The sequence below is a fragment of the Rhipicephalus microplus genome, chromosome 6, assembly GCF_043290135.1.
Source record: "Rhipicephalus microplus isolate Deutch F79 chromosome 6, USDA_Rmic, whole genome shotgun sequence".
In the NCBI taxonomy this organism is placed as follows: domain Eukaryota; kingdom Metazoa; phylum Arthropoda; class Arachnida; order Ixodida; family Ixodidae; genus Rhipicephalus; species Rhipicephalus microplus.
The window spans coordinates 100,990,661-101,014,169 of record NC_134705.1 but is presented as its reverse complement, the minus strand read 5'-3'; the positions used below and the strand labels follow the sequence as shown (position 1 = coordinate 101,014,169).

Genomic DNA, 23,509 nt, shown 5'->3' with positions numbered 1-23,509 from the left:
CTGCCACGGCAGAGAACTGCGCATGTGCAGTACGTAACGCAGTGATTCCAGAGATGCGCGCGTACGCCCGAAAAATAAAATTAGTTCCAAATCTGCATGTTACACTGCAAATTTAGTCGAAAGACGATAGTCTTGCGTCTGGAGAGAGTGAACAAAACGTTTATATGACGTTCTGCGCAAGAAAATCGGTGAAAGGTATTCTGGTGACGCTGCGTTAGAGTGCCTCGAGCGTATAGCGAAGGCGAACAAACGCATCGAGGATGGATGGATGGATGGATGGATGGATGGATGGATGGATGGATGGATGGATAGATGGATGGATGGATGGATGGATGGATGGATGGAATGATGGATGAATATGGCTGTACCCTTTAGATCGGGAGGTGGCTAATGCCACCAAGCCGTAGTACTTAGTGAACCAAAAACTTGATTTTTTTCTTTAAATAGTGAGGTTGAGGATTCGTACTTTGAAGTGAAGGGTTTGATTTTCACTCATGCCTTGACTTTAGCCACCAGTCAGATAACCTCCTTCTAGTTAATTCTACCCGCTTAAAGAATATTTTGCCCTCCCTGTCCCTAAACCCCAGTGTTTTGAAAAACTCTGCGCCATCATCCTGAACTATAGCGTGAAGCCCTTTACAAAACATTATCAAGTGTTCGGCAGTTTCTTCTTCCTCTCCACACGCACTGCATACAGTGTCTACCCCTTCGATATGTCTTGGTTCGCAATACTCCCGTCCTGGCCTCACGATGTAGAGAACTACACCGAGTATTATCATAGATCCTTTCCTTGGCAATTTCCTGCTTAAAAGTTCGATAGATCTCTAGTGCGGACTTCTTAATCATGCCGATTCTCCACATATCGGTCTCAGCTTCCTTCACCTTCTTCTTAACCGATAATTCTTTTTGGTTTGGCCCCCTGCTGTTTTCCAAGTATTTACCAGTCAAGTTTCTGGTTCGCTTGCTCCATTTTGTATCGACATTCTTCATGTACAAGTAGCTGAATACCTTCCTAGCCCAATGCTCCTCCCCCATTTCTCTCAATCGCTTCTCAAATTTTATCTCGCTGCTAGCTTCCCTGCCCTCAAATGATGTCCATCCCATATCACCTTGTACTCTTAGATTTGGTGTATTTCCGTGAGCTCCTAAGGCAAGCCTACCTAATCTACGTTGCTTAATTTCTAATCTTACTTGAACTTCTGCACAATGCACAAGACCGCATTGCCGAACGTCAGACCAGGAACCATGAGCTTTTTCCATATTCCTCTCACAGTATCATACCTATTGTAATTCCACAGTGCCCTGTTTTTCATTACCGCTGCATTTCTGTTACCTTTAGTCGACACGTAAATTTCGTGTTCCCTTAGGTACTCGGCCCCATTGCTTATCGATACGCCCAGATATTTGTATTTATCTGTTATCTCTAGCGCGACCTCCTGTATTCTAAGCTCACTACCTTCGTTGTAATTAAAAATCATGACTGCTGACTTTTTCTTACTGAATCTGAAATCTAACCTATCTCCCTCATTACCGCAGATGTCCACCAATGTCTGCAAATCTTCGTTGTTGTCGGCCGTTAGCACTATATCATCTGCGTACATCAATGCTGGTAGTGCCTGTTCAATGAGTTTTCCTTGTTTGACGAAAGAGAGGTTGGAGCCCAGTCCACTTCCTTCTAATTTGGCCTGTAATCCTTGTAGGTACATCATGAATAATAAGGGTGACAGGGGACACCCCTGCATAAGCCCCCGTTTTACCTCGGCAGGCTTCGATAGCTGTTTTTTGCACTTTATAACTACCTTGTTACTTTTATAGATTTCTTTTAAAAGATTAGTGACTCCATCTTCCACATCTAGTGTGTCCAGTATTCCCCACAAGTCCTCCTGAACTACACTATCGTACGCTCCCTTGATATCCAAAAATGCTAGCCACAGGGCCCTGTGTTCCTTTTCTGCTATTTCGATTCACTGCGTCAGTGAGAACAGATTGTCTTCCAACCTCCTGTGTTTCCGAAACCCATTCTGCAGTTCCCCCAGCACCCCCTCATCCTCTATCCATGCCTGCAGTCTTTCCATTATAATCTGCATCGCCAGCTTGTAGACCACTGATGTCACTGTTATAGGACGGTAGTTGTTTATTTCAGCTTTGTCCCCTTTTTCTTTATAGATCATGCTCATCCTGCTAAGGTTCCATCCATCGGGAACTTCTCCATCGATTATTATTTCGCTCACTGCCTCTCTGAAAGCCTGCTTAGACTTCGGACCTAATGTCTTTATGAGCATAATCGTAATGCCATCTGGGCTTGTTTATGTACTACTAGGGATTCTTTTCTCAGCACTTACCCACTCTTGTTGTGAAAATGGAGCCATTGCGCCACTTGGTTGATTCTTGTCTATTGTGGTGCATAAAGCACTTCTTTGTTGAACTTTTTCTGTCACCCTTGTTCTTATATATTCAATAGCTTCGTCCCCTTCTAGCCTAGCACCTTGAGATGTAGTTATAAACCTCTGCTCTAGGCTTGTCTCATTTCTTAGGGAGTTTAGATGGTTCTAAATATTCGTAGCTGCCTTTCTATCTTTTTTATGTACTTCTGCCAGCCACTTAGCTCCCTTTCTTCTAATCTTTTCATTGATCAGAAGGGATGCATCCCTTCTACAGCTTAGAAAGATTTACCATTTTCTTTCAACATCATCTGTCGGTTCACCCCGCTGCTTAGCATGTCTGTGTTCCCTAGAGGCTTCCTGACGTTTTGCTCAGGCTCTCTTAACTTCCTCTGCCCACCAACTTTTGGGTTTGTGTCTTCTTTTCTGAGGTGACTTGTCACGTGCCTTAGCAAGCTCTAGCTCAAATAGGGTAATTAAGTTCGTGTATATCTACACTGTTTCGTTATCCTCAGTGATTACTCTTTCAATTTGTTCAGTAGCTATTTCAATTTGCTTTTCTGAATAAACATTTTCCTGTAGTTGCTCATCTTGTCTCCTTCCCACTTTCACTGCTCTTCCAAAATTTAGCTTGATGCGTTTGTGATCACTACCCAGACTTCTGGAGCCACCTTAATCTATGAGCATTCCCCTGCCCTATCGGAAAAATTGCCATGGTGGATACTGGAAAACATGGTGGGCGTAGTGGAAATAATAGTGGGCATGGTGGAAATAATAGTGGGCATGGTGGAAATTATGATGGCTATGGTGGGACGTAGTGGAAAATATGGTGGTTATGCCGGGACATACTGGGTGGTATGGTGTACAGATGATGGGTAAAGTGGAAATGATGGTGGAAAGCAGAGGCTAGACAGTGGGCAATAATGGGACACTCTGCCCACCATTGCGATAATGCTGGGAAGCCCTAAGCATATGGTGGGTGGTGCTTATTATGGTGGGCTACATGGTGTACCAAGCTGAGAAACTCTTCCCCCCATTGCGATAATGCTGGGAAGCACTAAGCAGATGATGGGTGCTGCTTGTTATGGTGGGCCACATGGTGTACCAAGCTGAGAAGCTCTGCCCACCATCGCGATAATGCTGGGAAGCAGTAAGCAGATGATGGGTGGGCTTATAATGGCGGGCAATTTATATAGTGTACCAAGCTGGGATCTGTACACTACATGTTCTACCACCATGATTTCCACCAAAGGTTAGGCCTACTGACCGAGCCCGTACAATTGTGTTATCCGTGCTTCCGTGTTTCAGAATACATGATTACGACGATTAAGTATGACAATATGTCGCTGCCATATGGCATCAATTAACCTAAATGAAGCATTTTTCATTGTGTATGGTGTCCACTCAAGAAGCAACAAACATCGATGCGACGCGATTAAAGCACTCCCAGAGAACGTAATTAAGTGTCTTCTCACCGACAGCCGCCGGTCGCACTCGCCGGCACTTCTCTAGCTTTTGTACGAGAACTCAGACGTGGCAATTCGTGTGCTTGGTGAACCAATATGATAGCGTAATGTTTCCGGCACACTGCATTCGTTTTGGCCAAGCCGTTATGTAGTTGTTGCTTTAGCGAAAGAGCTACAGCATTGCGCTGGTGCGACCGCCTTCTACATTGCGCGAAAAGCATCCCAATACTCAATCAAATAAATTAGGCAGGCGTATCTATGGAATGAGCCTGGAAGCGCCATAAAGCGTGAGCAGATGTCGCCCTTTAGAACGAGCGCGAAACGGATATTAAACTTCGCAGACCCCGCCGGTAAACTCTTGCTGCTCCCCAGTCCACTTGGTTTTTTTTTCTTGAAGTTGTGAATTGTAAAAAAAAAAGCACTAGTGCCATTAACATAGTGGCAATCGTTGCAGGCCGCAGTTGCTTGTGTTTAATAAATGAGCAATTCTTAGTAGCAGGTGTAGATCTCGTATATGTTGTGTACACGACAAACATAACTCAAGTTGAACCTTAAGTTTGTTTTCCAACTAAGTATTTAACACACAATCAGCGTCATGTTGGTGTGGCGCAGTGGTTAGCGTCTTCGAATTGGAATCCGCAGGTTGCACGTTCGATCCTCCGTGGCGCCTTGTTTTTTTTTTTTTACGGGACGGGTGTTTTTTATATCAATTTTATAGAATTCTTTTTTATTTTTTGTGGCAGCTCGTCACGGTGATTCTGACGTCATTTCGCGCTCAAGTGTTGCCGGCGCTGCAGCACCCACCATACCCACCATGCGCCATGCTGGGCGTTTCCCACCATTCACCCACTACATTAATCCACTATAATGGTGGGTGGTGGTTTCCACCATGCCCACCATTCGTTTTTTTCCGATAGGGTGAGCTTATCATACATCCTATGTGACATCAGTGCGTAATCTATCGTCGACTGCAGCCTTCCTACCTCCCATGTTATTTGCCCTTCACACTTCTCGGTATTGTTGCAAATGATCAAATCAAGCCTTTCACACATATCTATGATCATTTTGCCTGTCGGGTCAGTATACCCATCTATATCTTCTATGTGCGCATTCATATCTCCTAGTATAATTATGTCGCACTCTTCATCTAACTCCTGAATGTCATTTGATATACACTCTACCATTGCCTGGTTTTCCTCTCGAACCATTACTCCCGTCCACAAGTACACGAAACCAAGGAGTGTCATTTGCCCTGCCACTTTTCCTTTTAGCCATAAACGTTCCTTGCACTCCTGCTTGACGCTTTGCCAGTCTGTACTTTTATGAATGAATGCCCCAATACCACCCCCCTTTCTGCTGCCTTCTGTTCTATAACAATATTCCCACGCGTAGTCCTCATTGTTAGGCGGTTGTTTAATGTCCCTGAGATGTGTTTCTACAAAACCGTATACCATCGGCCTCTCCCCCCTTAGCTGTTCTTCTATCTCTTCCCACTTCAGCCTGTTCCTGCCACCCTGCCTGTTAATATACCCTATGTCTGAATTGGCTCGGCGCTCGTGGCTACGTCTATTTCTGCCCAGGACTCTACCTATCTTAGATACTGGTGCCACTTTGGAATCGTATCTGTCCATACCACCTGTCAAAGAGTCTCCCTGGTTGTTTTCCTCGTTACTAGCTATCCTGCACACCGAAGGGCCCGCTTGCCCCCCACAAAAGCTACTGCGCGGTCTGCAAGTCGCCAACCCACCTCATGACCTAGCCGCCCATCGAAGTGAATTCTGTCTCGTTGAAAACCACCCCACCTATGCACCTCTCTGTTTATTTCCACCACCTCGAAGCCTTTCCCTCGACTCATCCGCCATATCTCTTGGTTTGCGTTGACAACCGCTCTTTGCAGGTTGCTATCACGCACCGGCACCTCCGGTATAGTGCATATTGCTACCTGTACCTGAGGAGAAGTGGCGTGCATGTCATCGAGGCCCTTCGCCAGTGTGGTTGCTTGTCCTGCTGTATCTTCATTAAGGACATCGTTTAAAGGCTTGTTAGACACAAGCGCCATCTGGCAGAATTATCTTCGAAAACGAAGGCGTGCAGCCCGCGGAGAAAGATGCGCGCCAGTCTAGGAGGTGATAAGGTGTAGAACGCAAAGCGACAGGCAGGTGCCACCACCGTGCGTGACGTCGTAGCAAAGTGTTGGAAATAACGTTTTGAGCATCGCGTTGCACTGTCAGCGCAGCGCGCGAAAACGCTACATTCCTTATAGTTACTTGTGTGTGCCTCTTCTAGTATAAAGGCAGACATACAAAACTTCTAAGTGTTGTTATGGCGCCTCAGATATGCGCAATAATTGCTTTTTAATTGACAATTACACAGCTATGAACGCTAAACCTTGAGCATTATTGGTGGGCGCTGTGAATGGGGTTGGCCATCCGGTGCCGCTTGAGATATCGTTAGGGCGGACAATTAAACAAATGCACATACAGACAGACAGACAGACAGACAGACAGACAGACAGACAGACAGACAGACAGACAGACAGACAGACAGGCAGGCAGGCAGGCAGGCAGGCAGACAGACAGACAGACCAAAATTTTTCAGTCGATGGTCCCCAAAAAAGAGTGTCGTCTTTTAAAAAACGTGGTGTGCGTAAACGTGACGAGGCGAAGCGTACGCGGCATGACGCTCTCGCGATATATCGATTGATATAGGAACCAAATTGCAAAACGGCAGCGATGGCGTCGAACGCAGAGAGCAAGAAAGCCGGTCCAAACCGAGCATCATTTACTTTGAGGAACGATGTTGTGCTACTAGCGCACGAGGGCGCTAAAAAGCACCCGAAACTCTTTTATTTCTAAGAACATACGTCTAGTTAAACCAAACGCATTTCGGTATGGTCAATACGGTGAACTAAATGTGTCGTTCAGAACATCGCATGCAGCGCACGCCACGTATCGTGCCACGTACGTAGATCTCGTTATGTACGCCCAACTAAAAGTGTCTATTAACCCGAAGTGACGGCTGCATCGAAGGAGTACATATGTTGTGTTTATAAAATAGGGTTGGCAGCACTGCAGCTGCTATTGATGTTTCACGATAATTAGCGTCTATTTGAAAAGTAACTCCGAGACCTGATGTAGCTTTGTGGTAGAGTGCTTTATTGTCACGCAGAATGCTTGGGTTTTATTTCAGCTGGGACCCTGACCTTTAATTTTGCATTCATCGGGTCGGCGCTACCGATGCCAGCAATTGTTAGCGCTCGTGCGTTGAAATTGTTCATGTGTGTTCCCGTCGATCTTCGGTAGATACTAAGCGTCAAGTACATACACGCTCAGTGGCTCATACTCACCCGTGTGTATGTGCCACTGTCCTGTGGGAAGTGTTTGACAAAGTACGCAACGGGAATGCGACATAATAGGCGACCGGCAAAAAGGGCAATCGGAGGGAACTTTGGGATACGACGGCTTCCGGTTCGGCGCACCACGTGGGTCAGCAGCGGCACGCGCGCATTTTTGAAGTGCTCCGTTGAAAAAACACCTCGCCGTGCAATGTTCGTGCTTTATAAGTTGTTTATTTTTTGCCAACCGTGACTATGACGATGACAAGCTACGAAAGCCATGAATGGTCAGGAAACATTTGATCACACAAAAATGATCAGCAATGTTTTTCGGCTGCTCGGGGGTACTGTCAGTTTGGCTAGCAGATCAGTCGATACACAAAACAGTATTTATTGTATGACACCTTACTGCAGATAAAAAGTTACCAATTTAAAGATCTCAAGGGATGGGGATGGCGGGGAATGGGGATAGATTTTGGGATCGCTGCTTCTGCCGACATCGTCAGTAGATCGGCATGAAGCGCAATACTTATTGAGCACGTTGAGATATTTTTTTCTAGCTTTCAGTGCGCTATAAGATGCCTTTCTTCATCAAAGCCAGATGCTTATATGAACGCTGATCTTGGTCACACTGCACGGCACGGTGGCACATAAACAATAGAGTCAGACTTAGGCGGCGCCGAACAAACAAAACGCTGCGCTTGTTTAACGCACATCTTCCTAAGGGTTCCGTTCTGGCGCACAGTTTCACCAACATAAACTCAAATGAACTCGTCCAGCGCTTCGCGTATACTTACTCTTGAGTCAAGCTTTCACGTTTTTTGTCATATCTATGGGTGCAATGGCCGGTGCTAATATCGTTAGGCAGGTAAATTTCACCCTCTCGTTATCATAGTATCTTTGCTAGGGGCACCAGCGCGACAATTTATTTCTCAATAAATATTCGCAGCAAATTTTTGCGTAAGCTTTTTTTTAATGCGTAATACACACGTATCTCTGATAAAAAGGATTTCGCACACTCTGGCTTCAAAGTTCCGTACTCAAAGGCTACTTGTCACTGTGGCTCTCATCACAGTCGCAGCCCATCTCGTTTTTCTGCCTTCATTACATTAGAATTGATATCTGCGTTTGCCTTGCAAGCTCGAGTTGAAGCAGCCACGGCTGAACAACCGACCATGGTTTATCATGATGAAGGTAAACGGGTGACCACGCGCGTGAATGCCGAACAATCTGAGGTTTGCGGCGAAACGGTTTGCCGTCGTCTACTCTTCTCGAACTGGAAGCCAGTAGCAGACGGCACATCCCACAATCCCTCGCTCTTTAACTGGTCACCTATAAAGGTTTTGACCAGCGCGCCATATCTGTCAAACCATCTCACCTTCGCATGCTAATTTTGGTTCACGCCAAGTTGAGGGGGTAATCACGAGAGCACTCTAACGTTAGCGGCTAGCTGTAGATAGATAGATAGATAGATAGATAGATAGATAGATAGATAGATAGATAGATAGATAGATAGATAGATAGATAGATAGATAGATAGATAGATAGATAGATAGATAGATAGACAGATACGTGTGTCGCATGTATCACCTTCTCAATCGCTATTCGCAAGCTTCATCACCTATAGGAGGCGTACACGGTGGTCCAATATGGAGCACACTGAGAGTGTCGGAGTCGCCCAGCACATGTGTGACCTGCACTAGAGTGTTTTTTTTTTCTATTTTGCTTCACGATGGCTTTAGCCTTTTTGAAATCGCATATTATGCGCCATCTACAACGATTCAGAGACTCGGATACAATGCCTGGCGAAAAGGTCCTGAATGTCAAACATGCCACTTGTTGTGGAGTGAAGACCTGTAGCGCATCTGTCGCTGTGCAAGTTATCGCAATGCCAATATTTTTGACGCATTTAAAAAAACGCCGCAGCTCTGCCACAAAGGCAAAGAAAGGAATGCGATAGCAACGAATCAGAAGGCCACGCGCCAAATGGCAAGCAGGTGAGAACGTGCCCGGTGATTCTTACGCACAAATGACGCAGGAAACGTACTCACCGGTAGAGATGAATGCTAACAAGCATCTCAGTTGTTACTTCGCTCTGTCTGAAAAGCGCACTATTTTCGCAAACGGAGACTTTGCAATGACTGCAGTGACCTTTGTGCGCCCGGTAACTGAAACAAAAACGTTCTAGTGAAAGCCCAACGCCAGCCATGACGTACATGAACAAGCTATGATGGTCGATGCCTCGCATCTACTCCAATACTCTTTGAAAAAAACTGCGCTGTCGGCCGTGGGGCGGCGTGACTGTCTACAGAAATCGCCGCCCTCACAGAATACTTCTGTGAGAAAAAAATCACAGCATATTTACGGAGTGCATGATGATGAGTGGGGCGAAGCATCTATCCGTCTGATAATTCTTGCTTCTGTCCGTTCGTGCGTCTTTCTCTGCGGTCATTCGTGCGTGCCTCCATCCGTCCGTGCATGTATGCGTTCGTGCGTCCATCCATCTGTGGATCCGTCTGTGCATCCATCAGTGCGTCCATCCCTGCGTTTTCCGTACGTCCGTCTTTGCGTCCGTCTGGCCGTGCATCTGTCGTCTATCCATCTGTTCATTCATCCGTCCATCTAATGAACACTGCAAGTACCACCATCCAGCATCTCTTTATCATATATTCAGCATATACAAGTACCATCATCCAGCAGACATGTCAAGGACTTAATTAGAGGTGGCACTCGCACACTTTCTTACGGCCTGCGCTTCGTGTCTACTTCCCACCTTTCACCGCCTCTAATTTATGGCTATATAGTAGTTCCCTGTATTCGTGGCACTGTGGGTCAACCCTCGCTAAGCCTTGCTAAAACTAAAGAGGACACGACCAACGAGTCAATATGGCTACCCTTTCTGGTCAGATATTAGTCAAAGTGCGTCTTTCTGATATAAGGTTTTTAGTAAGCATCAAATGCAAGGCAAATTTTATTGGAACTTAAGTCAGCAATACTCGTCTTTGTAAGTAATTTGATCCAAAACTACCTTATAATTATGAATAACGTGCGCGGCTTTCCTCCTCAAAAGAAAAGGGTGCGCGCGTGCCGCTCTTCTAGTCCGGCCATGAAAGTGGCTATCTACTACTACAATGACGGCTACATACATTGCTGACGCACGACCCGTGGCGTAGGGAGCTTCACTCCCAAAAATATCTGTGCGTGCAACGTCAGTCTTTATTACTAATTCTAAATGGTCTAAAGCAACTACAATTGTTAAGTGCCCACTACGCAGAAACGCTTCCTTATGCTAATCAGCGAAGGTAAAACTACGCGTTCTTAAGGCAAAACTTCAACATGCACAGCTCCTGAATATGTTAATGTAGTGATGATGAATAGATATGTCTCGGTGCCTTTGTAATGAGTGCGCCTTTAAAATGCTCATTCGCTGGTAAGTCATATGTTTCGACGGATGAAGCGATTTACGTTTTTGAACGCAGATAGATGCGTTAAGGAGATTCCTTCATTGATTGCTCTAGCAATGACATGGACACCCTCAGCTGTATGTTGCCGCCGGCGTCATCCGTCGACGTTACCGTTGCCATCACTCACCGTATATGTATACGTATCTATATATATGAAAATGCAAGAACGAAAAAAACTAGAAAAACACTCATGTGCGCGGAATCGAGTGGAGGACCTCCACGTTGAGAAGGCGAGGCGTTAACCACTGAGCCAGCCCGACGCACGTCCGTGACCATTCAAAGAGCAAGCGATAGGTAATCTATTACTTACCACTGCTTCCGAGCATCTCGGGGGGAATTGTGTTTTCAGCAATGCCAGTAAGATGGCGCAATGAGCGCGTCGGCACATCGCACGGTGGCGTCCACTCTAATTTCCTACGCGTACTTTGCCCGGCTTACAGAATAGGAGCGATGCTCTCTCACACCCTTCTCTAGCGGTAGCAAGGAGAGGAGGGCCGTACGCCTTGTCTGGCCTCGAGCTTTACCTGGAACGATTCCGTTGTAGTTACCGGGCGCACAAAGGCCAATGCAAATATTGCAGTCTCCATTTGCGAAAAGCGCGCGCTTTTCAGACACAGTGAAGTAACATTTGAGATGCCAATTTGCGTGCATCCGTACCTGTGAGTACGTTTCGTGCGTCATTTGTCTGATTGATTTGTGGGGTTTAGCGTCCCAAAACCACCATTTGATTATGAGAGACGCTGTAGTGGAGGGCTCCGAGAAATTTCGACCACCTGGGGTTATTTAACGTGCACCCGAATCTGAGTACACGGGCCTACAACATTTCCGCCTCCATCGGAAATGCAGCCGCCGTAGCCGGGAATCGAACCCGCGACCTGCGGGTCAGCAGCCGAGTACCTTAGCACTAGACCACCGCGGCTGGGTGTGCGTCATTTGTGCGTGAGAAACGCGGGGTAAGTTTCAATTTGTTTTTCATTCTGCGCGTGACCTTTCTATTGTTGTTGCTGTCGCGTTAATTGCTTCATCTTGCGGCAAAGCTGTGACTTTTTTACATGAAAGTCATATAGTGCTTTTTTTTCGAAGCCGTTTAAATGAAGAGTGTGGCAGAACATTTGCGTGCCACGCAGATTCCCTGGGATTAATTGGCACCCGAACCTAAGTTCTTGTTATTTTTATTACTTGCATACTTCTCGATTTTTTGGTCACGAACAGGATGCGCTTTCACTCACAACCAACGAGCAGATGTCAAAGTAGACACTGACCCGAATGCAAACACCGGAATTCCTGAAAAAACACTTCAGCTCTGTCGTGGTTAAATACCCTCTGGCAGAAACAAAAAAATCATATTTGGTAAGGTTAAGTACGCTCAACTCCCTTTGATATGTGCACGAGTAGTGCTCTGTATTTCACGTAGATCTGTCGTTCTAGACTTCCAGAGCAGAGCAGCAATAACGTAATCTTTTCAATAGGTGTTTATTTACATTGCCCTGTGAGAAGCAACACACATGCGAGGTGTGCAGATCCGTAAGCCTTCAAAACCCATTCTTTTGGTTGAATAAAGCCTAGCTGTAGTTATAGTTTTACTAGATCGAAGCTATGTTAACAATACCACTTTACAGAACGGGAATTGGCATCTTATAGAACGTTTTTCTTATTTAAAAACGTTGTATTCTTACTTCTTATCTACTTGCAAGCCTAAAAGCAAGCATCGCGAGAAAGCAAGACCGACAGTCAGGAAGAAATGACAAAAATGATGTGCCCGCCTCAATTTTCGTTTTTTTTTCGCGCTGCTTGCTAGCATAGAACTGGTCGAGCTGTCAACGTCAACTGTCCCAGCTATCAACACTTAAACAATTTACCTGGAACCTTTCATTGTGCCTTTGTTATGCCTTGTCATTATACATTCGTTATGGCTATCTATGTGGAACTCATACGTGTTCAAAATTTGCATGTGTTACACGGAGAATCCTATTGGCGAAGTATTCCATTTCACGTTACACCTCTACATGGGACACTATTTGCTCGTTTTATATTGAACATAGGTCCATGAGTGCTAATGTAGCACGCGTAATGCATTGTTAGTAAATAATATCTGTTTGTCACAATTAGCCTGGTGCAGCATTGACTTGAAATCTACATATTCGTTATATCAACGAAATGCGTAGCTTCTGGCTGTAAGCCTACGAGGTAGTGGGCCGCAGCAGTGCTGTTTACATACAACGCGAATAGGTTTGGAATTTCACAATAACTCCAGTAGCCTCACATAACTAATAATCTTTACTTTCTGGATTATCGCCAAGAAAAGTGTCTACACTATTGTTGTGTTTTAAAATAATTCGTGTTAGTTTAAGCTTTTGAGCTTTAGCTGGCCCACAACCTGAGATGTCGAAAAACAGACTAAAAAAATGTGTTCACATGTAGCATCTGATGAAAAGATGTTCGAGAACGCCAGGTGGCCGAAATTTTCGGAGCCTCCACTACGGCGTCTCTCATATTCATATGGTGGTTTCAAGACGGTAAACCCCTCATATATATCACAAATCAAAGACGTCCTCAGAAACCGCATCATTCTACTTCGTGGGATAACATCATACCACTCAGCGACCACTGTATAGTTGTCACATTGACTGAACGCGCTGCATCTTGTAATGCGATAAGACCATTGCGGCAAGCAAGTGAAGTGGAAAGGCAACCAGAATGAATGGTGAAAATTTTGTCTGTGTCTCTCGTCTTTAATTTGGTCTGGTTGGTGTACCTTTGCGCACTGATAACTAATGTATAGACGCATAATGTTCAAAGTTTAGGAGATACAAAGAGAAAAGCAAGGCAGGAGGAAAGAAAAAAGGAAAGAGAAGAGGGAAGTAAAAAAAATTCGCAGCATGTCCACGGAGCGAATGACATTGAATGGGGGGAAGGGCCGGACGATTATATTGATCCGGCCCAACCATCCGCCACCATCCGCCAATATCGTCCAGTACATCGTCAAAACGTGACAAACACTGTATATTTTAGGGAAGAATGTGAGACGACTACAAAGCAGCAAGCAAGACAAGCCACAGCGTTGATGATCTACACACGTGTGACCCGAGCTTGCGCTTGCTTGAGTTTCGGCTTGCTGACGTTCCTCGGTCTGCTGACGTTCCTCGGCCTTTCAGTTCGTCCGTACGTGAATAAATCACGTGACATCTGGTGGAGGTGCGAGGTACATTGAAGATGTGTTGCACCTATGCAGCCGCGTCAACTCTGTCATGCCTGAGGATCAAGAGACCAGGCACATTTTAAAAGGTATCGAGAACGGCACTTTTCAGGTATTGCTCACGAGAATCCCCCCAAAATCGCTTTGCTCGTGTCCTTCTGTCAGAACTTCGAGGAGTTGCGTAGGCTACGCGCGATTGCTCGTCAAGCCCCCGTGACGCCAGGGACACTCGCAAGCTTGCATGTACCTGCCTGTCCTACTGATGAGTAGCCGCTACTTTCGACAATTAAGGAGTTCGTCCGCGAAGAGGTAGCGCGCCAGCTGTCACTCCTGCCACTGGCACATGAGTTCGTACATGCTTTGGCTCTGGAACTCCAACACGCCATTCGGACCCAACTCGCTGAGGCCCTCCCACTCTTGCAACAGCAAAACCAGTAATTGTGCCTCTGCCTCTCACATACGCCGCCGCCGTTGCTCGTCCTACGCAAAAACGTATGCCTTATGCTCAACCTGTCATGCCACTCCATGTCCGGCCTACATTGGGTCAGGGTCCACCCTTGTAGCCTTGAGCTGAACAGCCGCCCCTGCCAAAACTGTTTTGTTTACTCCTTCTGATGTATTTTTCCTCTACCGTAGCCTACACCTGCCCTTTGCCGTACTCACTGTGGAATCCGCTGCTACCAGCATGCTTATTGTGAATTCACTATCGTCGCCAGTCAACTTACTTCGCGGAGACTGTTGGACAGCATACAAGACGTTGACCTCTTGCGCCCTCTAGAATTTGCCGAAAGCCAACCGCACCTCCAGCTCAATGCCATGACGCCGCCTGTGGCTACAATGCCCGCGCCAGACTCATTCCACCCTTGTGCTGCCGCTGAGCTATCAGCGGCACAAAAATTCGAACTTTTGTTCTTTCTTCGACAGTTCCGCTCTTCCTTCGATTGCGCTCAACCATCTTTGGGTCCCAGAGCAAACATCACGCACCACATTGACACCGGTTTGCATGCTTCCTTACGCCAACGACCATATCGAGTTTCAGCGGAAAAGCGGCGTAATATCAACGAACAAGTTGACATGCTCAAGCGCGGTGTCATCCAGCCATCGCAGAGCCCGTGGTTGTTCCCTATTGTGCTTGTCTGCATAAAGTATGGGTTGACACACAATCGTATGTGTGTCGACTACCACCAGCTCAATAAAATAAAACGGAAGGACGTGTACCCGTTGTCACGCATCGACAGTGCTCTCGATTGCTTGCAAGGAGCAAAATATTTCTCCTCTTTAGATTTACACTCAGGTTATTGGCAAGTTCCACTGGTTGACCTCGACTGATCTAAGACTGCATTTGTCACACCTGATGGGCTGTGCGAGTTTATCGTCATGCTGTTTTGATTCTGTAACGCCCCAGCTACTTTCTAACAGATGATGGAAACCATCCTTCGCGGCTACAAGTGGAACACGTGCCTCTGCTACCTTGACGACATCGTCGTTTTTTCTGGCGATTTTTCGACTTACCTCATTCGTATTCGTGATATTCTCACGTGTCTAACCTCTTCTGGCCTTCAACTGAACATCAAGAAGTGCCATTTTGCCGCACGCCAGCTCACTATACTGGTTCCCGTCGTTTGCAAGGAGGGTATTCTCCCGGATCCGGCGAAACTCCGTGCCATGGCCGACTATCCAAAGCCCAATTACATGCAGGCGCTTTGAAGTTTTATTGGGCTGTGCTCTTACTTTTGTCAATTTGTGCGCGACCTCTCTTCCATCATCGCACCTCTTACCAACCTGCTCACAACTTCCAAAGGCATTCCTGCTTGGTCAAAAGAGTGCGACAAATCCTTCACCACGCTTCAGCGGTTATTATTATGACTTCCAATACTACGTCATTTTGAGTCAGATGCCCCTACGGAAGTTCACACCGACGCAAGTGGTGTCGGTCGTGGCGTCGTACTGGCTCAACGAAAACCAGGATACCAAGAATACGTGGTCGCTTACACGAGTCGAACCCTCAAGGAAACTGAGTGTACTTATTCTGTCACTGAGAAAGAGTGTCGCGCAATTATCTGGGCTTTAATGAAAATCTGTCAACACCTTTATGGCCATCCTTTCGAAGTCATTACGGATCACCACGCTCTATGTTGGCTACAAGAATACCACATTTGTGTTGTATACCGATCCAACCGCAAGCACTCCGACGCTGATGTTCTATCCTGCTCACCGCTACCGGCTGGCCCGATTTCCTCTTCACCTTCTTCAGCTCTAATTGCACCAATTGGTTTCGCAGACATGACATCGGAGAACCACGAAGATGCGTGGATTTCCCCACTCCACGCCTTTCTGACTGATCCGTTGGCTCAGTCGGTCTCAAGAACAATCCCCGATCAAGCCACACATTTCATTCTTCAATGCGACGTCCTCTATCGGCAAAATTACACGTCCGAAAGTCAGAGGTGGCTGTTAGTGATACCCAACCACATGCGCTCGAAAACCTATACTGCGTTTCACAACAACCCTCGAAGCGCTCACGCCGGCGCTCTCAAAACGTACAAACGTCTGCGTCAGGGATACAACTGGCGCGGCATATACACATTTGTTCACAATACGTACGTTCTTTTATTGCATGCAAGCGAGGTAAAGTCCCACCTGAATACCCGGCTGGTACACTTTAGCATCTGCTTTGTCAAGCGCGTTCATTTGACCGCGCCGGTATCGACTTATACGGACCACTTTCGTCGTCATCTTCTGGAAATAGGTAGATAATTGTCGGCGTGGATCACTTCGTGCGATACGTAAAGACGGCAGCACTACACACAGCAACAGCAATATAAACTGCGTTTTTCACCATGCGCAACTTCGTTCCTCGCCACGGTGCTCCCCGCGAACTTTTGAGTGACAGGTGGCGTGTTTTCCTATCTGACGCCATTCATGCCATGCTCGCTCAGTGCAACATGGTTTATCGCATGAAGACAGCTTATCACCCGGAGACAAATGGACTCACAGAACACTTTACTCGCACTCTCGGTGGTATGTTGACAGTGTACACAGCTTCAGAGTAGATGAATAGGGACACTGTGCTTCCATTCGTCACGTATGCGTATATTACCGCTAGGCACGCGACCACAGGGTTTGCCCTTTCTTTCTGTTGTACGGCTGTGAACTATCGTGCGTGCTGGACACTATCCTCCCCTACACGCCTTACTCATCTGAGTACACTGCAATACCTGATGTTGCCAGATACACAAAAGATTGCAGACAACTGACCCGTTTACGAGATTGAGCCTTTGACACTGTCTGACTACTTACGTCGTTGTGGCCGAGAAATTGTACATGTTAGTCACCTGAAGCCGTATTATGACCCCAGAATAGTGACTACCCCTTAAGTCCTCAGGATGGCTACGCTCTTCACCAGGCGCCAATGTAGGAAACAATGCGAGAAGACGACGAAGCAGCAAGCAAGGCAAGCAACAGCGCTGGTGATCTACACGCATTTCCCCAGCTTACGCTTGTTTGGATTTTGGCCTGCTGATGTTCCTCACTCTGCCGATGTTCCTCGGCCTTCCAGTTTGTCTGTACATGATTTCGGCCTTTTGGCTAAGATCAAAGTGGATCTCCCACTTTTGATCTTTACAGCCAAAAGACGAGAACAGTCCCTCCCGGCGAGCCGGCCGCCCTGGAAGGTCCCCCTTCCCCTGGTCGCACGCAGCCACGCTGTACCTGGGTCCACCTGGTTCCTCGGCCCTGCTGTACTATCCAAGGAGTCTCCGGCCATCTACCGACACGGCGGGCCCACCAGCAGGAGCAGACGTCCTCCGGGAGTGGTAAGAGTCCACGAGCCTTTTCTTGCCTGCCACTCCCGGCCCGGTCGTCAATGCCTGCTGACCACATCCACGGGCCCCGGTCCTCGTGACCACCTCGCCATCGTCGCCCGAGCCTACCGGCCAGGACATCAAACAACGAGGACGTGGACACCGACCGACGAGGCGTTCCAGTCCAGCCAGCGGGAGAAGACGCCCTCCGGGACTGGTGAGAGTCTACTAGCCTTTTCTTGCCTGCCGCTCCCGGTCCGGTCGCCAATGCCTGCTGGTGACACCAACGGACCCTGGTCATCGTGACCACTTCGGCGCCGTCGTCGTCGTCGCCCCGGCATTCCTGCCTGGACGTCCGTCCACGGGTCCTGCCAACTGGAGAAGTCCCTGCCTGGCCATGCCTACCCCCCGCCGGCCACCTGCTGTGTCCATCGAGCCGCTCGTCCCGGGTTCCGGTAGCCGTCGGCGGCTTCCCGCTCCCCCTTCGGGGTTGAACACCCCGGCGCCGCCGCCGGCCCAACGGCCTCGTCCTGGCACCCCCGTGTCTACTGGCGTTTCAGCGGCAGCATCGGGCCCTCCTCGCTCCCGACCGCCCGTCATTCACCAGGGCATCATGACGGTGTACCTGCCGGTGCCCGGGATGCTACGTTGTCCTTATCTCTGTTGCGCGGGCTGCCTAGCCCGTACATCAGTCTCGCTCCGACTGTCCGCGTGGCGGTCCCACATGGAGCAGAAACACGGGGTTCGGCCAACGAGGCGTCTCTACCGGTGCGTCGCCTGTGATGCCCGGTTAATTCGCTGTCCGCCCGCCACGACTGCCCGGGTCCTGCCTCGAACGAGCCTTACCACCCCTGCCGGTATTGCCCGAAGTACTTCAACTGCGAGCGCTCCTTGGCCCGGCACACCATGGCACGGCATGCGCAAGAGGAGTCCACCCCATTTGTTCCTCTTCGCAACCCACGGCAGCCTACGGCGACTTCCTCCAGTTCCTCTGGCACAGAGACCACACCATCCCCCGGACCAGCTCCTTCCGGTACAACTTGCCGAGCACCACCAGCACTACAGACCCGAACAACCGTTTCCCGGTCTCGAAGACGTCGTGGAGGCAAGTCTTCCCCATCGACACCATCTTCGAGCACCGGGTCGGACTCCAGCAATACGGCCACCGGTTCTCCGTCGGCGTCAACCTCCGAGGCGTTTACCATGCCGGGCCACTCTTCAGCCACTTCCGGCTCCGGCTCTTCCACGCCTCGGCAGTCGCCTTCAGTTCCCGGAACGCCACCAGCCGTGCCACCAGATCCGGGTCCCCCGTCCACGACTGGCGAGGTCTCTTCCACGCCCGGCTCGTCTTCTCGTCGTCACACCGGTCCTGGCTCCACGTCGTCTGCTTCGAGGGCTTCCTCGCGGATGTCCACGGAGCTTGCCGACGTCCCCGGTACCGACGACTACGACGACGCATCGGCCAACGAGCCGGTAACGGACAGAGTGTCCCAGCTGCCGGCACCATCGTCGACCACCGCCCTCTGTCGACCAGTTCCCGTTCCTCCTCATCCCCTTCCCTTTCCGAGCGGTTGGAAGACACTGGCGCGGAAGATGCCGACGACGACGCACACGACACTCCCGTGGAAGCACCGACGATGGAAATACCACCGGACCACACCGTGCTGCTTGCGGAGCAGGTCCGCATCTTGCGAGCCACGCTCCACTCAGCCCCGACGCCTGACTCATGGGTCACGTGTGAGCAGGTGTGGTCTCGGGCTGTTGCTCTGGCCGCGGAGGCTGTCCGCCTCCCTCCGTCAACACCGGGACGCCCTGCTCGAGACGTCAATCCCAACAACGCGACGCAGATCCAGCGTCTATACCGCAGGAACCACCGACGTGCCGTGCGCCTGATCATGGAGGGTCCCACACGGTCCTGCACCATCCCCATACGAGACATCCAGGACCATTGGGCCTCCACCTGGTCACCTCGCACGGCAGACACCTCAGCACTGTTCCAACAACCCGCGGCTCCTGTTCCGGTCGACACGGCGTCGTTCTCGGCAGAGGAGGTTCTCCTCCAGCTCCGGAAGTCGGAGAATACGGCTCCCGGTCCAGACAGACTGACTTACCAACACTGGAGGTCCGTCGACCCGGAGGCCCGCTTCCTGTCTGCCCTATTCAACGCCTGCCTTCACCACCGTCGCACCCCGGACTCATGGCGAACGTCGCGTACGGTACTGATATACAAGAAAGGTGATCCCTCTGTTCCGGGCAACTGGCGACCGATTGCACTTGGCTGTACTGCCTCAAAGCTATACGCCAAGTGCCTTGCGTCGCGCCTGCAAGCCTGGATCATGAATCACCAGGTCTTGTCAAGGTGCCAAAAAGGTTTCCTCCCATATGATGGCGTTTTTGAACTCAACTACATCTTCCAGCACCGCATGGACGCAGCCAGAGCCGGTGGCACGGAGTTTTGCGCAGCCCTTCTGGACTTCGCAAACGCCTACGGGTCCGTGCCTCACCAAGCCCTCTTGGATGCCATCCGTGGTTCCGGTGCCGGAGAGACATTCACCGCCCTCATCGAGGACCTTTACCAAGACAACCAGACTGTCATCGTTGCTGCAGAGGGCACAACAGATCCGGTCGTCATCCACTCGGGTCTACGCCAGGGCTGCCCGCTCAGCGGGTTGCTCTTCAACCTGGTCATAGACCCCGTGGTTTGAGGCGTCCAAGGCACAGGCGACGACCACAATATCCTCGCCTATGCCGACGACCTGACGCCCCTGGCTGACTGTCCTGCTCTTCTCCAGCAACGCATCGACATGGTCGAGGCGCTAGCAACACCGCTTGGGCTATCTCTCAACCCGAGCAAGTGTACGACCCTGCACCTCAGCGGCGTCACCCCCGTCGGAATGCGGCCAACCGTCTTCCGGGTCTCCGGCGTCCCGGTCGCAGCTTTGAGCGACTCCGAGCCGCTCCGCCACCTCGGACGCCCGGTGGGTTTCCGCCTTCCACAGCGAGCGGGGACCGATGTTAATGACGACGCCATTCGCAACGCCACGGCTATTTTTTCGTCCCTTCTAGCCCCGTGGCAGCGTATTGACGCCCTCAAGACATTTGTGTTCCCCGCCCTCAACTTCTCCATGAGGTGCGGCGCCCTGACCAAAACAGACTGGCACCGGTTGGAGCTTGCCATCAGGCCCATGTTCAAGCGTACATTGTACCTACCGGTGAACGCCTCGACACACTACGTCCACGGGAGCGCCTCCGGAGGAGCTATAGCAATACCGGTGGCAGCGGAGTTATACGACATCTGTCGTATTGACTCCGCTTTTAAGCTCCTGACGACATCAGACCAGTCACTACGGGAACTCGCCCTGTCCGACGCTTACGAGATCGCCTCCACCCGCCTCGGATGGGAGGTTACCCGTTTCGAGTTGGAGGCGTACCTCTCTGGCGACCGACAGGTCGTCCACTCAAGGCCGGCAACCCAGCTGCGCAGCGTGTGGACCGAGGCCCGTAAGGCGTCCCGAAGGCTACAAGTCTCGTGGTCCCTGCGGCCGGACCACGTCACCATCACCTGCGGCGACGCAACGCTTCCTTCAACCCAAAGGAACCGGGTCATGCGGGCGCTACGAGATGTACTGGCCCACGTCCGGGACAACGCCCTCCATGACCAGCCGAACCAGGGGAAGGTGATGGCATGCGTCTCGGCGGATCGTGCGAGCTCCCATTTCATCACCACAGGAGCATTCACGCACTTCGCCGACTGGAGATTCATCCACCGGGCGCGCCTCAACCTGCTACCCCTGAATGGCGCCGTCATGTGGGGCCCACCTGAACGAGACCAGCGTTGCCGGGTATGCGGCTACGCGAGGAAGACGCTACCGCACGTGCTATGTCACTGCATGACGCATAGCACCATGTCTCAGGCGCGGCACAACGCGGTGGTCTCACGCCTTCGCACGGCCGCTGCCCGCGACTACACCGTGGCGTACGAGAACCGGCCGGTCGGCGACACTGGACTGCGTCCTGATCTTGTCTTGGTTCGTGGGGAGGAGGCCCTGGTGATCGACGTGGCTTGCGCGTTCGAGAATACACCGGAGGCCTTTACCAACACACGAAACGACAAGGTCGCACGCTACCAACCCATCGCCGACTATCTGCGTCGCCGCTACCAGAGAGTAACGGTGGCCGCCGTCATAGTCGGGGCTCTAGGCGCTTGGGACCCGGCCAACGACCGCGTCCTCCTGCGCCTGTGCTCCCGCAGCTAACTGCGTCTCATGAAGAAACTCTGCGTGAGCGAGGTGGTGGCAGCGTTTCGCGCCATCTACCACGCGCACGTGGGACATGGACGCAGATAGACGATCGCTGACCAAGGCAAGACCTGCCCTACTACGTCGCTACATCGCCTGCCGCCTACCAGGTGCCCTGGCTAACCCGCTGATGTCCCGGTGGTTCCTTTGATGCCCATTGTCCTGGTGTCCTTGGTGCGACCATCCGCGCCCGGCTTCCATCTGGCAATCCCGGTGCCATGTACGGGAATACAACCAAGTCGTCCGGCAAATTCAAGACATTCTAAGCATTGTCTTTACCACAATAAAATTCCTCTGTTCTTATCAGCTTAATATCTGATACGGATCCTATTTGGATCCAAGATATTAAACTTATTTTTGTAATGCGGCGAAGTGCTTGAAGCTTGCTTCACCTCCGCCACGGGTTGGCCCAGTATTGCACTACCTCCGGGATCGGCCAACTCACCCCTGCGGGGGTGAGTTCGACAATAAATTCAATGATAGAAAGAGTGTTCGGATTCACCAATGATTTTGGGGTAAACGGCGTGGGTGCGGCGAGTGTCCGAGATGGTGGCGTCTCGGTGGCGGCTGGGACGAGAAGGGAGATCACACGCCGCCGTCAGTGATCCCGGCAGGCGTTTCCCTGCCACGAACATGGGGGTGTACACTTCGTGGCTCGGTGTCGGAAACGCCGATGGTACCAGCAGAGGGGTGGAGGGCTGGGACTCCGAGCATCTCGTGTGCGTGGAAGAGCTCGACGACCGGAACGAGGCGAACGAGTCTCTTGCAGGGGGCTCCGGAGTGCGGCAATGGAGGCGGCGAGTTCGTCGATGCGGGCCTCAAGGCGCGAAATCGTTGTGTCTGCTGGTGGTAAGACAGCGTTGACAGATGGGGAGGTCGCTTCATGAACCTGATCGGCGAGCTCCGCCAGGCGGTCGAGATTGACGTCGCCGGCCGCCGCGAGGACGAGGCGGATTGGCTGAGAAAGGCGTTGCAGGAAGAGCTCGCGAAGCAACGCTGAGTGGGCAGAGACGTCGTGTTTCCCAAGAAGCTGTCGCATTCGGCGCAGTAGTTGGGAGGGGCGCCTGTCGCCAAGGTCCCCCTCTGCAAGGAGCTGCTGTAGGCGGACGCGTTCCGAAGGAACGAATCGTTCCAGCACCTTGGATTTAAGGTGCTGATATGGCGTGGTGTCCGAGGGGTTGGAGAGGACGTCGGAGAGCTCGCTGGCAACGTCAGGAGGAAGGACGGAGGCTACGTGGTAGTAGCGTGTCGTTTCCGAGGCGATGCGGTACAGGGAGAATTGCGCCTCGACCTGATGAAACCAAACTTGCGGGTCCTGTGGCCAGAAAGATGGGAGACGCAGTTGCACGGCCGAGACGTCCTGCGGACGTGAGGCTTGTTCGGTTGAGGGTGCATTCGAGTCCGTCATTGTCTTCGTCCGAGGTCACCACTTGTAGGCTTATGCCCCAGGAGCGAAAGAAAGACACGCCTGAACGATAACCGATGCCAGCCAGGAACGCGAGTCGTGGCTTCACGTGCCACGGCCTAGCGCCTTCTTTATTTTCCTCTGTCGCCATCGCGCGCTCTC

The 23,509-nt window shown here is 50.5% G+C and overlaps 1 protein-coding gene and 1 non-coding gene across 2 annotated transcripts; both read left to right on the top strand.

Annotated features, from left to right (window-relative positions):
• The first annotated feature begins 20,448 nt into the window (after positions 1-20,448).
• Positions 20,449-21,900, top strand: LOC142765962 (uncharacterized protein T26G10.4-like). The gene has a single exon (XM_075867769.1). It carries the CDS (start codon positions 20,449-20,451, stop codon positions 21,898-21,900), a length of 1,452 nt encoding a protein of 483 aa, XP_075723884.1.
• Positions 21,901-22,205: 305 nt separating this feature from the next.
• Positions 22,206-22,388, top strand: LOC142766513 (U2 spliceosomal RNA). Its single transcript, XR_012884561.1, has one exon. It is a non-coding gene; the product is annotated as a U2 spliceosomal RNA (small nuclear RNA).
• The last annotated feature ends 1,121 nt before the right edge of the window (positions 22,389-23,509 follow it).